The 16,452-nt window shown below is 42.0% G+C and overlaps 1 protein-coding gene across 1 annotated transcript in view; it reads left to right on the forward strand.

The window, feature by feature from the left end:
* SPTBN5 (spectrin beta, non-erythrocytic 5) overlaps positions 1-16,452 on the forward strand; it is a gene marked incomplete at its 5' end in the record, with an annotated part of 97,770 nt that overhangs the window by 32,982 nt on the left and 48,336 nt on the right. Inside the window, 6 exons of the mRNA XM_084270534.1 lie at positions 306-451; positions 1,133-1,247; positions 3,335-3,445; positions 5,057-5,236; positions 8,681-8,884; positions 10,648-10,797. Coding sequence (XP_084126660.1) covers positions 306-451; positions 1,133-1,247; positions 3,335-3,445; positions 5,057-5,236; positions 8,681-8,884; positions 10,648-10,797 — 906 coding nt within the window. The remainder of the gene's footprint in view (positions 1-305; positions 452-1,132; positions 1,248-3,334; positions 3,446-5,056; positions 5,237-8,680; positions 8,885-10,647; positions 10,798-16,452) is intronic.

Genomic DNA, 16,452 nt, shown 5'->3' on the forward strand with positions numbered 1-16,452 from the left:
TAGTATTGAATACACATTTAATTTAATAATTTACATACATTGTACATGGAATGTTTTTTCTTATCCATGGTATTAATGCTTCCACCTCCCACCTGCATCACAAACTTCATGTTTTACTAGTTTGCAGCTCCTCATGGTCTTTGAAGGTAAAATCCAGTCATTCTCTGCACTTTCTCCATCTCCAAATATGATCAGCCTACACCTGTCTCTTAGTGTAGATGACCAATCTGCATGTTAGCAGCTATGGGAAAAAGAGAGCACTTAAAATGCCTTTTTGTTTTTGGTTTTTTTTTTTCCTTCAAAAGCAACTTTGTGCCAAATATGACACGTTCCGTCACCAGTTGGAAGCGGCTGGGAAGAGAGTTGTGGCTTGCCAGCAGCTGGCAGATAGCTTGCTGAACAGTGGGCATTCTGAGTCCCGGGAAATTCGTCAGAAACAGAAAGAGCTAAGGTAGGAGGCTTGTGTTACTCTGTAATGCTTGGGCCTTTCAGTTGGTTACTGAGGAGGAAGTGAGAAGGAATCCTCTAATTGCAAAATATGTGGTTTGCTTGCAGATGCAGAGCTGCAGCCATGCCTCATTTAAAAATAGATGACTAGAACGCAGACATTATCTGCTTGCTGATTTGGCTTCTTATCAGTTGCATCAGAGGGGTTTTACAAGTAAGGGTTGAGTGAACTTCCTTTGCCCTTTGAAATGGGATCACTTAACTGAAAGGCTAAGTGTTTAGGTGCTTCTGATTTTCAAGTTTGAATGCTGTGATTGATCTGCAGAACATTAAGATTTTCTAAGCTTCTTGTAGCTGGCATCACTCCAAACTGGCCCAAAAGAGAAGTATGAAGGAATAGTAAATAGGGTCTTACTCAGTCCTCCGAGTATTGCATATAAAACCTGAAAGGCATATTGGAGAGGGGCACCCTTATCTAGGACCATCTATTTGAGTGCCTGGAGCAGATTAGAGAACATAGACAGAGTAGGGTAAGAGACATGCTATCCTACAGAGAGTCACTCCAGCAGAACTTAATGGCTTGAATGAAAAGTTTTTCCTGTTGTCAGTCTTTCTTCAGACTTTTCATCTCCTTTGCTGCTAGTTTAAATGTTTTACGTGCTCTTTTCCCCATTCTCCCTTGTAGGAACTCCTGGGAGGAGCTGTTGGAAATCACCAAATTACGAGGTAAACGGCTGAGAGATGCTGAGGTGATTCACAAGTGTTACCAAGATCTGACAGATGCTCTTGCCCATATTGAGGTAAAAAATAATGGGAAAGTCTCATATAATGTAACCTTTATTTCATCTTAATTTGTGGGATATTCTTATGATTCTCTGTATGCTTATTGCTGACTTAAAAACAAATCTCAGTAAGAAACCTGTGTGATTACTCAGTGTTAAAAAAAAATAATCCTTAAATGCCTGACTGTTCACCTTATGAGAACCATTGGTGAAATCAGGTGCAGCTAGAGTTGCTGATCTGTGGGATAAGCTAAGAAGACCAGAGCTTGAATTAAGTTGTCTCACGGGGCAGCACATAAAGTAATGTTGTTTGCAGTCATCAGGCCTAAGAAACTGTTTACTGCCACACGGTGGTGAGTCTTTGTACACCGTTCTAGCTTTATGTGCTGAAGAAAAAGCTCTCCATAAAAAAAGCCTGGATGACAGTGACGATTAGCCTGGAAGGGTGTCAGACAACCGTGTGATCTGATGTTAAAAGCTGGGCCAAAACTCTTTTCCTCTCATTTCAGTGCTCAGTATTGATAATCATTTCAAACGGTCCCAGTGTTTGAAACTGGAGGGAAGCACAGGAAGTTCCACACCAACATGAAGAAGAACTTTCACCCAGTGAGGGTGAGGGAGCCCTGGGACAGGCTGCCCAGGGGGTTGTGGAGTTTCCTTCTCTGGAGAGATTCCAGACCTGTGCAATAGGTGTTTGGACACCTCCCTGTGCAATATGAGCTGGGGAGCTGCTTTGACCAGGGGTTGGACTCGATGATCTCTGGAGGTCCCTTCCAACCCCTATGATTCTATGATTCTAAGTCCCAGTAAAATCTTTGGCCATCTGTTTTATCTAAGCATCCTGAAGAATTTAATGTAAAAACCACATCCTTGCTGTAATGAGAGATGTGGTTTCCCTAATGCTGAGGTGTGCAGGAGGCAGCAATTCAACAGAGCTTGAACTGCACTGTTTGCAAGGCAACAGGGCTTTGTGGGGTTACGTGCTATAGATTTTCTACTCGCTTATGCTGGCAGAGGCTGCCCTATTCAACTGTTAATCCTGTTTTCTTTCCCTGTCATGAATGGAAAATCAAATGTCACAGTACTTCACCATACACCAGCTGGGGTTTTCAGAACTTGGTGCATATTTAGTTTCTGTGGTTGAAGTAGTTAATTCGTGTCACAGTGACAAGCGACACTTCGCAGGCCAGCTGTTGGTTTATCCCCATGCTGAGTTTGGTCCAGGCAGCCAACACACACTTGTGTTTCGTCTTGTTAATAGGCTTCACTGCTATAAGTGGGAGAGCAACTCAGAGCAATCTTGCCCATGCCTTCCTGTGTACCCTGGTCAGAATTCTCATAGGTACATAATACTAGATGTTGTTGTTTAAGTCACCAACTCCATTGATGTCATATTGTAGGCAACTACAACATGCCTTTTCTTTTACAGCACCTTAGTATGATGCGTTCTTTGTACCCCAAACCAGCCTGTGAATCTGTTACAGAAATATTTAGAGTTGTTTTTCTAATTTGCACCTTAATTGACCTGGAGCAAGTTTCCAACCATTTTATTCTAGCAACAGCATTGTTCTCCAGCTGAAATGCCTTTTTGTTTTGCTTGCTGTGTTCCCAGTGCTTCTCTGTGTAACAACTGAATTCCCTCAGCTAATAAGTGTTTATTGTCTCCTTTCATGTGATGGTCTCTTATCTTTAATCTTTCCTGAGGGTGTATAACTAAACTTTTTATCTAAAGATAGTCCACAGATAGACCACCTGTATCCCAAAGAATGGCCTGAAACGGTTGGTTGTTACTGCTACTTTAAGAACTCAAATTGTCACTTCAGTAACTGTTAAAGATTGATTACCAACACAAAGCCTGTAAGACATCTCCTGTGTTGTCTGATAAAGGAAAGACTTGAACTTTCATCTCTTATAGTCAAGTTAGAAAACTTAGTCAGTGAGATACTTGGACAGATTCTTCCTGCTTCTTTTTACCAACTAGAGCAACTCAGGATGTCCTGAACTCTACAGTACGAAGCGCGCTGCACAAAATTACTGATGTGGGTTGGTAGTGTTTTGCTTGGAAGTAGAAAGTAACAAAGCTTTCTTTGATTTCTTCCTTCTAGGAGAAGTCCAAAAGCATTCCAGATGATGTTGCTAAGGACATGAGAGGCGTGCAAACCCAGCTCCGGAACCATGTGGCCCTAGAGCATGAACTCTCTGGGAATGAGCAGCAGGTAATGAAAGTCAATTGTGGCCTTTAATGTGTAGCCAAAATTCAAGCTTAGCCAAAATTCAAGTTTCCAAAACAACTGTAGTACTGATTTAGTATTGTGAACCAAATTATTACAGACTGTTTGTAAAGAGTCTGAAAATGTGTAACAATACTCATTAGTCCTCTAGTTTTTTTAACATGTTCAAGATCTGACAGCAATGATGAAGTAGGTCCTTCAACACCTTACAAATAAGGGACCTATTATAATGAGCACTGACTAGTGAAGTGATTCACAGGGATATTTTCAATCACTGTTTGAAATGTATGACTATGCCAGCCTTTATGATGTGTTTACTGCCTTCTTCAAAGTGTTCCAGGTGATTCTATGATTACAAGGAAAAAATCCAGAATCTCTTCTGTGTGCAGAGAAACTGAATATTCATTGAACACAAAATGCATTGATTGTGGCCAGTAGGTCTAGGGAAGTAATTGTGCCCCTGTACTCGGCATTGGTGAGGCCACACCTTGAGTGCGAGTCCAGAGAAGGGCAACCAGGCTGGGGAAGGGGCTGGAGGGCAAATCCTATAAGGAGCAGCTGAGGGAGCTGAGGGTGTTCAGCCTGGAGAAGAGAAGGCTGAGGGGAGACCTTATCACCACCTACAACTACCTGACAGGAGGGTGCAGAGAGGTGGGTGATGGTCTCTTCAGCCAGGGGAAATGGCATGATGCTGCCCCAGGGCAGGGTCAGATTAGATGTTAGGAAAAAAATTCTTCCCTGAAAGAGTTGTCAGGGCCTGGAACAGGCTGCCCAGGGATGTGGTTGAGTCACCTTCCCTGAATGTGTTCAAAAAAAGAGTAGATGAGGTACTTAGGGATATGGTTTAGCTTAGGACGGGAATGGTTGGACTTGATGATCTTCAAAGGTCTTTTCCAACCTTGTGATTCTGTGACTACAAAGGATTATAAAAGGAAGGATGGGGCAGCAGTCTGGAATTTTCAACCACTTCAGGGGGGTAGGAATTGGAATGCAATAAAGAAGGATAGGGCTCATTATACAAACTTGCAAAAAGTTTCAGCTCATGAGTTTCATTGCATATAGGACATTTGTTTAGTTTCAACTAGACCAATAATACTAGTATGAGTTTTCTCTTCATCACCTTTTTTTTTGATAAATGTAACAGTATAGTTAACACAGCATGTGTTATAGTGAGCTTACTGATGTAGCAATCCTAATATTACTTGTGGCTTCATGTTTTGGCCTTGGGGCAGGTAACACTAGGATTTATCCCACTGATTGCTTGTTATTTTAAAGGTAGAAGAGCCTGAGAAATATGTGTGAAGAGAATATGGTCAGTGGGGAAAGCAACGTATAGTAAAACAGAAACAACATCTGCCTGCTGAATTTGAAAAAAATCCCTGTTGTGATGAGCCGTAGCAAACACTGGATGTCACTGTTATTCCACAGAACTGAAATTAGGGAAGCTGTTGTTTAGCCTGAGAAAAGTGAGGTCTGAAAACACTGCTGGAATTGTAGTTTCATGTACAATTAACAGAGCCATTATAACTCTTTTGATATTAGCTGGATGCCTGTAACTCTCTCTTTCCTAACATCTTCTTTCTTCGCTGTGTGTAGCTTCAGGAGCTGATCCATGCTGCAGATCAGGTCTTGACCCATTGCTCAAAGAAGCAGGTGGAAGATCTGAAAGCAAAGCAGCAGGCAATAGTGACCAACTGGAAGGCCCTGAAGTCTAAAGTGGAACTGCGCAAGAAACTTCTGGAACAAGCACACAAGCTTTACCAGTTTCAGGCACAGGTAAGCATGCCTGCCTTTTGTCCACTGGTGCACAGGGGAAAGCTGCCTTCAAAGTGTGTGAATCACAGGAGCATTTCTGAACTGCAAATGTTGATGTAAAAGGCTGCAGGTACTATCTGGATTAATCACGTATTTAAGTGATTGCAGCAATTTAGAAAGATGTTAGAGGATAAAGATCTTTTACCTCCTGTAGGGAGGAAAGCTTGTACTCAATTGTGTATGGGATAATCAATAGTGGTCAGAAATTACCATCACTTTGCTGCAGTAGCAGTAGTCTTTTCAAAGACTGCAGTTCCCACTGAGTGATAAAAATAGATGTTAGGCTCTCATTTGTAATGACTAAAAGTTTGTTGTGTCTCTCAGGGCATGCAGTAATCCTCAGTTAACTTCATGGATGTATCACATGCAACTTGCTGGGTTTTGCAGGAATTTCTCAAGTTGCTTAAACACAGTGACATGCATGTAGCAGTGTAAATCATCATTTGCAGTGCACAGTAGCATTGTCTCCAAAGAACTCAGTAGGCCACTGAGCTATGATTTGACACACAATACTTTGCAAATGTGAGTAGTCTCTGTGAAGGCATTTGAGCTACACCACTGCAAATAAGCAGATTATTGTTACAAGTACTGCAGTAGTAGGCACTACAACAGCAAGAGTGCCAATGTAGGCTTCTAGAACACCTTTACATTCTTGGTGCTCATAAACTGTTCCAAATGTAACTTCAGTGTCGCTCTGGCAGTTCACAGTCTTGCTTCCATGTTTGCTGGGAAGCTGAGAATATGGTATGGCTATGCTCACCTGGTGAAAAAACCGTCCCACAAGTTTGTCTTTAGGTGGTGTGCTGGGATCAAGACCACAATAGAGTGTAGATGATGATTTTGTGCTAGCATGAGAAGCTTTTGCACATAAAGCAAATCCATTTTAAGTCCCTTAGAAGTGTTCAAACCAACATAACCTGTCATATTTATTTCCAAAAATATATTGTACAGTTACAGGATGCTTATGGCACCTTGATTTTTGGAGGATTTGGTTGGTTTGGGTTTTAACTGCTAAGAATCCATTATCTTGTGCAGAGCTGTTGATGACAGGGAAATAAAATAAAATGGAGTGTGACAGGGAAAATTAAAGTGGCTCTGGAGATGTAGGTGAAAGGTTCATTTGTCCACTATCTTTCTGACAGTATCTAGGAATGATAGTAAGAACAAGGCAAAGTGCTTCTAGTATTTGTTCTTCTAACATATATTAGATTCTTTAAGTCTTCAGTCTGGGGATCTTCATCAGGATGGCTCTTTATAGATTTATCTGTTAAAATATAGTCATTCAGAGTTCAGTTTGTCTTTTCAGCTTTGCACACTGCCCTGCCAAAGAGAAGGTGGAGGGTGCTCCAGAAGCTGAGGGGATGCAGCCAGGACAGCTGACCCAAACTGGCCAAAGGGATATTCCATACCATATGATGTCATGCTCAGTATATAACTGGGAGGTGACCCAGGAGGTGGTTTGGCTCAAGAACTAGCTGAGCATAGGTTTCAGGTGGTGAGAAATCATGCTGTTCATCACTTGTTTTGTGTATTCTTTTTTTGGTAGTATTAATAATAGTAGGATCAGCATTATTGTCTTCCCCTTCTGCCCTATTTAACTGTCTTTATTTCAGCCCATGAGTTTTACCTTTCTTTGTCTTTTTGATTCTCTCCTCCATCCCGCTATGGAGGGGTTTGAGCAAACAGCTGTGTGGTTGTTTTAGCTGCCTGCCAGATTAAGCCGACATTGTTCGTTCATGGGGCTTTTTTGTTATGAAATTGTACACTGATTAAGAGGGGAAATAAAAACAAATCAGTCTTTCCATGAAATGAGAGTTCTATACAACTGTCTAGTATATCTCCTTGCACCCCATCACGTACAATTTTAATGTGATGAAACAGAGCTGTCCTGAACGGACAACACACAGTGAGAGCAGAGAGCTCCAAATCTTCCAAGAAGGCCTGTCAAGGAAGAGAAGCTTAAACATAGACTTGAAGTATTTCTGAAACATGTGAGGTTCTTGTTCTAAAGTTTGTGGTAGGATCTGCATGGTCTCAGTGAGGCTGTGCTTGGGAGTTTCCTGCAGGCATGCCTAGTCCTTAAATGCCGCTGGCAGCAGCAATCCAATAACTTCTTATTTGCTCTTGACTTGTTCCATTGCATTAAATATTCTGAGATTTAAAGATTTTTTCCTAATGCTTAGCTTAAAATCTCAGGGAGTCTTAGACATTTGCAGTGCCAAGTGCAATGTCAGTGCCTGTAGTGGCATCCAGCTGAGTGTGAATTAGTTCTGCAAATCAAAACTATGCCAACAAGTGCGTGCTATATGGGACCCTTTTACAGAGTTGTTTGGTAGTTAATTGTGTTCATTGGCTTTAAGAAAATAATGTCTTGGCTTTAAAGCTTAAACTAATAAGACCCCAAATTGGACAATTTCAATTTTGTGTTGTTTTTCTGAAAACATGTTTTCCTGGCTGGATGGTTCACAAGCCAGCTTTGAGCTGTGCACAATTTTGATGATAAAACCCCATGTGTGAAATGGAACAGGCAAGAAGATATTTCCATTACATAGTTTCCTTCAGTGGAAAAACCAGCAACCATTCACAAGAGAAAATGTTTAGATCTCTGCAGTAAAAGAGCATTCATCTTCAGCACTTACTATATAACATTCTTCTAAAATACACTTAAAAACCAAAAGACCATTTACCACCTCAGAATTCTACTGATCCAAACACAATTTAACTATAACAAAACTTAATTAACCATCCCATATAATCCCCAGCATGGTCCCTTGCAGTCCTATTTTTTTACACACTGACCTGTAAGTACAGAACACCTATTACAGATTCTAAATGTGATACCCAGAGTGGACAGGTGAAGGTGCAGAATCAAACACAGAAAAAGACATACCAAAAGTGTCAAACTATTTTTACTTGCACAAGTTTGAATCTCCATCTCTGGAGATATTCAAGACCCTGTCCTAGGGAACCTGCTTTGGCAGGACAGGTGGACTCAATGATCTCTGGAGGTCCGTTCCAACCCCTACAATTCTGTGAACCATCTTCAGCCACAGTCAAAAGCAATTCTCTGATTTGTTTTTTAATTTTCTTGCTTATAATTACCTCAGCTGAATGCCTCAGTTTAAGGTATTGTTATCATTGATGTGATATGATACAGTTTGATTATATCACAAAACATATGTGTGTGATTTAACACAGTATGTAGAAATTCCTGCAGTCACATCATCCACCCTTATTAAACTTCATAGAAGCACTCTAAGCCTTAATAAAGTATTTTCTTTCTTTTCTGTGATTTTTTTTCCCCACTACTATTCACTAGAAGCTGAACGGTCAGCCTGTCATTTTTCTGCCCAATAACCAAAGCTTGAGCTCTAACACCAACTTTCACATTTTCTTGGGTTCCAGGTGTGGGACTATTTCTCATGGACAGCAGAAATAATAAGGGAAATGAGAGCCAAAGAGACTATCCGGGACATATCTACAAGCAGCCTGAGACTTACCCAGCATCAACAGCTACTGGCAGAGATTGAAGCACGAGAAGAAAAGTACAGTCACGTTGTACAGCTAGGACAGTCACTCTTGCAAGATAAGGAAATAGGATCAAAAGAGGTAATTAAAACTCATTTGAATTCAGTCACCCACATTCAGCCACTCGACACCAGTGTAACTACCTTTCTGTACCATATCACGCTGTAAGAAGCGTGGCTAGCAGGTCACAGGAGGTGATCCTCCCTATCTGCTCTGCACTGATCAGGCCCCACCTGGAGTATTGTGTCCAGTTCTGGGCTCCCTGGGATAAAAAAGACAGGGATCTCCTGGAGAGAGTCCAGCAAAGGGCTACAAAGGTGATTAAAGGACTGGAGCCTCTACCCTACAAGGAAAGACTGAATGAACTGAGGCTGTTCAGCCTTGAGAAAAGGTGCCTGAGAAGGGATCTGATCAATGTTTATAAATATCTCAAGTGTGGCACACAAGGGGAAATGGCCAGCCCCTTTTCAGTGTCTGTGGGGACAGGACAAGGGGCAATGGCTGCAAGTTGGAGCACAGGAAGTTCTGCACCAACATGGGGAAGAACTTTTCCCCAGTGAGGGTGAGGGAGCCCTGGGACAGGCTGCCCAGGGGGTGTGGAGTCTCCTTCTCTGGAGAGATTCAAGACCTGTCTGGATGCCTCCCTGCGAGACCTGTCCTAGGGAGCTGCATTGTCAGGGGATTGGACCCCATGATCTCTGGAACCCCTGTGATTCTGTGAGCATACAAATGCATGTGTGCGCTCATGCGTTATCCACATGCATGACCTACATTTGCCTCAGAGTGTTACCCAGCTTGGGCATGAAAAACATCTGTCCCTCCCTCAGCAGTAGAGGAGTGCTGACATTTCCTGAGGGCCCACTGCAGCAAAGCTGGGCTTATTTGAGAAGGTTGCTGTGTCCAGAGCAATGGAGATAATTCTACCCGCTTCCCAAACTGGGTTTTCACACAAAATACTGTTTTTCACATTCCATCCCAGTCCAGACTGGAAAAAAATCTCTCAACCAAAGAATGGAAACACTCTAAAATATGAGAGAGTTTAAAGATTAACTGAAATGTTTTCGGTAGTAATGAATTATGCTGGTATATTTAAGTCCCCAGAAATGAAAGATGGAGATCAAAATGTCAGCTTACTCAAGACAAATAGCTTCGAAGATTCTCATAACATTATAACGTTATTTCTTTTGCTATCTAATAGTTTACTTGCCCCTTGATAATTCATTAACGTCTCTTGATTATTTTCTGAAAGCTGCAGAGTTTGTGCAAACCAAGTGATTTTCTGAAAATTTGGTGAATATTCCAAAGTATTACTATGGTAACTGGAAAACCTCCTGACTGTTAAGTCTTTTGCCCATAGAAGAATGTAGGATAAAATAATTTGTAGCAGGCCTGGGGATATACACAGTTTGGAAGCTGAAATTTCACAAAGTCTAATATTTAGCCATGTATTCACTGATTAGGAGAATATGCTCTGTTGAGAACTTACTTAAATATCTGTCCTATCCTAATTTGAAGTGCTGTAATTCCACTGTTATGACTAAAGATAATGGGGAATTAGGATTTGACTCTAGAAGTTGCACTTTAGAAACAGTTACCTTCCTTTCTTCTTGGCTTGGACTGCTGTATATGCTCTAAGAAACACTCCTCCATTCCTGAAACAAGGCACCTCTGATTATATGTCTGCCCAAGTAGAAATGCTAGAACATACTCTGCTTTTTTCAGTTCAATAATTTCATTGCAATTTAAGGGGTTTACCACTCCATTTAATCCTTTCTCCTCCCACCCTTCCCTGGCCCACAGAGTATAGAGACCAAGATGAGTTTTTCATTGTAAATTGTGTTCAGATTCAGCAGAAGCTGCAGGCTCTGTTGGAAGAGAAGGAAAATGTATACAATGAATGGAAACAGAAGAAGGAGTGGCTGAAGAAAATACACCAAGAACAAATGTTCTACAAGGATTGGGATCACCTAGATATGCTCCTGAACTCACAAGAGGTGAGTGAGTTAGTTATAGACTTGAAATAAGCAGCTAAACTCTGCAAGCATTTGAACTCTTCCAAACTAAAAAGGGCACTTCTGTTCACCTAAAACTTCATATCCTTTCATCTGTCTATAGACAAGACACTTTTAATTGTTACTGTTTGCATCGTGGTATCGCTTGGAGACTGTAGCAATGTACAAGACCCTTGACTTTTCTTATGGGGCTTAGGTTTGGAACCAGAAACAAAAAGATGATCTTTGCCTGAAAGGTAATTCATGGCAAACAAACATAAGCACTAACAGATGACAGTCACAACAGAAGAGGGAGACAACAGTCCAGTATTAGTCAGTTCTACAAACAGACCTCAGCATACAAACAGCTTAAATGCTAGCAAATTACCCTGCTGGCTTCAGAGAGAAGAGAAAATGTAATGAGGGTTTGAAGGAGGACAGGGAGATTGCTTTGCAGGTGCTGCTGGAAAACTCACCCCAGGGTGAGAGTTAGTGCTGGGAAAATGCTCCTAGTGGGAAATGGATGTTGCAATGTGAGTTAATCCAGGAGAAGGAGTTGACTTCTCAATTCTGCAAGGGAGTTGATAGCAATGTGGAGAACATCTATGACAGAACTTCATTGTAAGGAATATTGGTTTGTTTGATGCAGTAGAGAAAGATGAGCTAGTGAAAAAGGTCTCATGAAGATAGGGGGCTGATACAGTTAGTGCAGAGAGACAGAAGGATGTTCTTATCATCTTGTAGCTCTTGAAAAAGCTTTTGGGTTTTTTTCCATCAATATTAAATTATCTTTTTTCTGTTACACAATTTCCTGGATACATGGAAGAATTTATAATGGTTCCAGCTTAGTGTCTGACGTTTGCTATTACAAAACTGAGGGTAGAATTCAAATGCTTTTTCCAGTCACTATGCAGGTTCATGGATTGATAGATTGCTGCAACTGTTCTGAGACTTGGCATGCACACTACATCAATGGATTGAAGGTGGCCAAACTGAAGGGCTAAAGCAAAGCCAAAGGAGTTTGTACCTCTGGGTCATTTCTTGTTAAGAAAAAATAATTCTTAATTAAACCACTTAGCAGCATAACATAATGGCTCTTGGTTTGTGCTGAGCTCTGTTTTCTACCAGTGCTTTGCCACTGGCACTAAATTTTTGGGAAAACTGACCCTAAGCTGTGCCATACAATGACATTTAAACCTTTGGGACATACTGGCTTGGAGCTTTCTGTTAGTTATGCCTTGAAGGAAAAGCATATCTTCATAATTCCCTACAGTTGGCACTCTTGGCAAGTATGGCCTGCATTCTGACTTTGTGCCCAAACATGAAGCTAAGAGTTTCACCTCATTTCAGATTTCTGAAGTAAAATACTACATAGTTTTGCCTGTTAAAAAATGGCACAATTTGCATTTTATCTCTCTCAGTTTCCTACAGAGCAGTGATGATGTCATTGCTCACTCCTGCATGGGTAGCATCGTCAGGGAAAACGTAAACTCTAGAAAATTTTGGCTGCTGTATCCTTTCTGTTTTCATGAAATGGAGATCACCCATCATGCAGAGGCACTGTGATTATGGCATCTGCTTTGCTGTATATACCTCAGAGGTAAATGTGTAGGATGCTGCTGTGGGTAGTGTTTCTTCTTGGCCCTCAGTCATGAGTCCTGGTTGCAGAATACTAGATTACTCCTACGTGAAAACGATTGCACCTGGCATTTTTTGTATGCCCCCAGCATGTTCTGTACAGGTAAACTGCACTTTATATGACTTCTCTATTCAGATGAGTTTACTATTGCTGTAGGCCGTGAGGTGGACTGCCACAAAAGGGGTGGGTGTTCATCACAGACCCAATAAATTCTCTTAGTAGGATCAGTCACATTGACTGCCTCCTACCACAAGTTTCTTCAGCCAAAGAAAAGCCTGAGAATGAAGACTGTGACCTTGAGGACTGTGAAGGGCAGGTCTGTTATCAGAATCTTTCTCTTGTAGTAGTCTCACTATTCTGAATGTACCAGTTATGCCAATACTATGAACAGCTTTCCTTTCAGGACTTACTTGCTTTTCCTCCGTGATGACCCACTCCTGTGTTGTCCATTCTTGTCATCTTGGTTTTAACCCACAGCTGGCACTGAGCAAAAGTACCACGAAGCTACCCAGGAACACCAGCTTGCCTCAGAGCTAAAGATTATTGGTGAAAGCACATCTCAGCTGTACTTCACAAATTCCGCTGCTGCCTGCACACTTTAAATCATATTTTGCTGTCTTTAAGTCAGTTTTACTGATCTGAGACCTGGTAATATCACCTCAATGTCAGGAGCAGCATTAGTGCATGGTGCGTGTAAATGCAGAGTGCTGCAGGTTTAGGCTATTTTGCTGCTAAGAAGTCAGAGATTATATGTGCTTATATACCAAATTAGCTGTATTTTTGAAGAATCTATGGGGCAAAAACAATGAAGTCATTGGAAGATACAGCTCATTTGCCGTTCTTCATGGAAGAACAGGAAGGAATTTGCCTTCTACTCAATTCCAGTCCTTCCTTAATATGCACTGCATCAGCCTGACCCTCAATAGAAACAGCAGCATTGTTCTGATTCCTCTACAGCCAGAACTCCTGTATTCCCAGAATGCCCCTGCATTGCTCTGTTCTCTCTTCTCTAATGTGATCGTTCTTCAAACAGGTTCTTCCTGTGCTGCAAGACTCCCATCTCAATAAGGGGGCAAAGCTGCCTTGCAGCTGCCACTATCTGCCTTTATGGATCAGTATATACAATTTGACAGTGAACTGAGGTTCCTTAGTCACTCTGTTTTACTTCTCTGCATTTGAAAAGCAACTGGAGAAGGAATCCTTTCCTTTTGGATGTCTGTTACTACTATATGGAGTTGAAATATGGCTGCACAGTGATGTTCCCTAAGGAAACAGGCAGGGTGGTAGGAAAACAATCCTTTCAAACACATTTTCAAAAAGCATTCAGTCAAGGCATCAATTGAAGACACTCAAACCACTTTCCCAATGGGAATTTTGTCATTTACTTTCAGAAAGGACAAGAGCAACTACATATTTAAAAAGGATTCCTATCAGGCAAGCAGATATAAGCAGTCTCTCCACCCCTCATGTTTCTTCTGACTGTTGTGTTTGAAGCAAAGCTCATTCACATTAAATTTGCTTTGCACGTTGGCAAAATATGTGCATAAGAAAGGAGCTTCTGCCATCCCATAATTTTTGGATCCTATTTTCCCAATGCTTCATATGTCTTAGACCAAGTGTCTCCCCTAGCAGCATGGAGCAGGGGAAGGGAGAAGGCAACAGAGGAGTGTTTTAAACTCAGAAGTACTGAGAACTGCTCTCCCATTCACTGCCTGTGCCAGTGTGACAGGTTTGACTTTACGCCAGCGTCTTATATTACATCCAAGTTACTTAAACCTTCAGAGGATTTCTGCAGAATTTTGTCTTAAGATTGTTCTATGCTAAAGAAAATAGAGCACATGTGGAGAAAATTAGGCAAACATCTCTTTCTTTAATTTCTTTTTATTATTGTTATGATGGTGAATTCAGTTTTGCCGTTTCATGGAACTGCTGTCGGAAACTCTCATAAGCCTTACGAACTGAGCTCTTGCCATTCAGCCTGGAGACAAGCAACAGCTGAAGAAAGAAAGAAAGAGAGAAAGAAAGAAAATTTTAAAAGGGGTTTTTGGGGTTTTTTTTGTTGCTTTGAGCAGAAGCGGTGTCCGGTACATTCTGCTCAGTTCTAACCATCTCCCAGCAGCAGATGCATTGCTCAGGTTAGCTGCTTTGCTTTTGATTTTTCACAGATGAAATAACAGCAAGGCTGCAGGCTGTCTCTGGCAGGCGTTTCTGGCTCCCTCCTACTCTGTCTGCAGTCTCGCTGTCAGAACGCTCCGGGAGCAGAGCCTCATGCTCTGTAATTTATCTTTCTGCCCATCCCACGCTCCTATCACTTTGCAGACGTGACAGGGGGTGGTAGCAGTGTTACAAGAGCTGTTGCATTTTTATTTTGAATGTGTATTTTTTAATTATTTTTTTTTAGTTTAGAATTTTTTTTTCCTGGAGAATGTTCCTTCAGCTTGCGCTCCTTTGCTTCAGAGGAAGAATGGAAACTTCCAGCGCCAAAGGAAAAAGGATTAGGAATTGGTTTTAAAAACGGGGGGAAAGGCAAGCTTCTGTGGCTTTGACTTTGCATCGGTTGGGACTAAGCTTCAGAATGTCATGCAGGGACCATCGCTGCAAACTTTCTTCTGCAACCTATGTCTCCACTGCAGAAGTGATGCTGTCTTCCAGCAGAATGACTCCTCCTCCTCCTTTTGAATCTGCTGTGCAGGACAGGCCTTTTCAAAAGATGCCAGCATCAGCGTGGCATCCTCACACTGGTCAGTCAGTTGCAGAGCTTGCTCCAGGAAACGCCAGCTCGCCACCAAGCCTCGTGTCTTCTGGAGCTTACTGTTCAAGGCTAGATGTCGTCCTGGCACACACAGACCAGAAGAAAGGTTTTAGGAGTGCTAGTCACTTTGTCAGTCCTGATGAGACATCCGGGTGGTTCAGTCCTCCCAGAGGCCGCCAGGGCCACGGATATGAAGGTTCTGGCACTTGGTCAACATCAACACCTTACAAGCAATATTCAGAAAGAGGAAAAAGTGGTCATCGTATTTCTCCTGAAAGAAATGATCCCTTGAAGCTTGCTGTATCTTTGCCTTCTGATGTCCTTGCCTGCAAAACTCCACCAAGCTGGACATCACGCCTAGATGTTGATCTGTCTGCTATTCCAGCTGTTTCTACACTCCACAGCAAAGATCTCCATGCATCCCTGGAACCTTGTGATTCTCTCAGATCCCAACAAGGCTGCAGCCAGTGCAATGTCCAAATGCAAGACCTCCATGCTTCAATGAAGCTTTACATTTCAACTTGCAGCTTGACGATAAAGCCTTTTCGAGCAGATTCCCATAGAAGCGGTCATGCTCATTCAAATCTGCTCATGCCACAATTACAGAAGGTACCTGAAACTCCAGATGGTCTTCCAGCAGGATCCCAGAAAACAAAACAAGGCTTCCCTTCAGGTGGTTCTCCAGCCCTTCAAATCACAAGATTCCACGTAACTTCTAAGTATCCTGGTCTTCCCCAGCAGACAGTCTCCAGAGATATATGGCTGTCTCCTGCTGTGCTGACTGGAAGAGAAAATGCAGCTAGTGGAAATGAAGTCACAAGCAAAGATTTAAATCCAGAGCTGATTGTCTTTCAGAACCACCCTACATCTAGACCAGAGTTTTGGAAGACTCCATGTGATGGACCTGCTCAGCATAAGGTTTCCAAAATCACCCTGATACTTGCCACACCTTGGACTGCTGTGCCTATCCAGGTGGTAAGAGAATTTAGAAGAAACCCAAGTCCAACAATCTTTATCAAAACATGTGATTCTGATATAGCTGGTCCACCCTTTCACCCTGTGGAGATTGGGGCTGGCCTCTCTCTGTCAGTGAATCCAGTTTGCTGCTCAGGATTGCTTTCTAGTCACTGGGGAAGATCTGGTTTGAGACCTTCCCAGGAAACATGCACCTTAAAAGTATGCCCTGATAACCTTTTGACAAACATACCAGCTCACACCATGTCTTCAACTCACAGAGACACAGAGGGCACATGGTGTCCATCTATCG

The sequence above is a fragment of the Gallinula chloropus genome, assembly GCF_964237585.1.
Source record: "Gallinula chloropus genome assembly, chromosome: 14".
NCBI classification, from domain to species: domain Eukaryota; kingdom Metazoa; phylum Chordata; class Aves; order Gruiformes; family Rallidae; genus Gallinula; species Gallinula chloropus.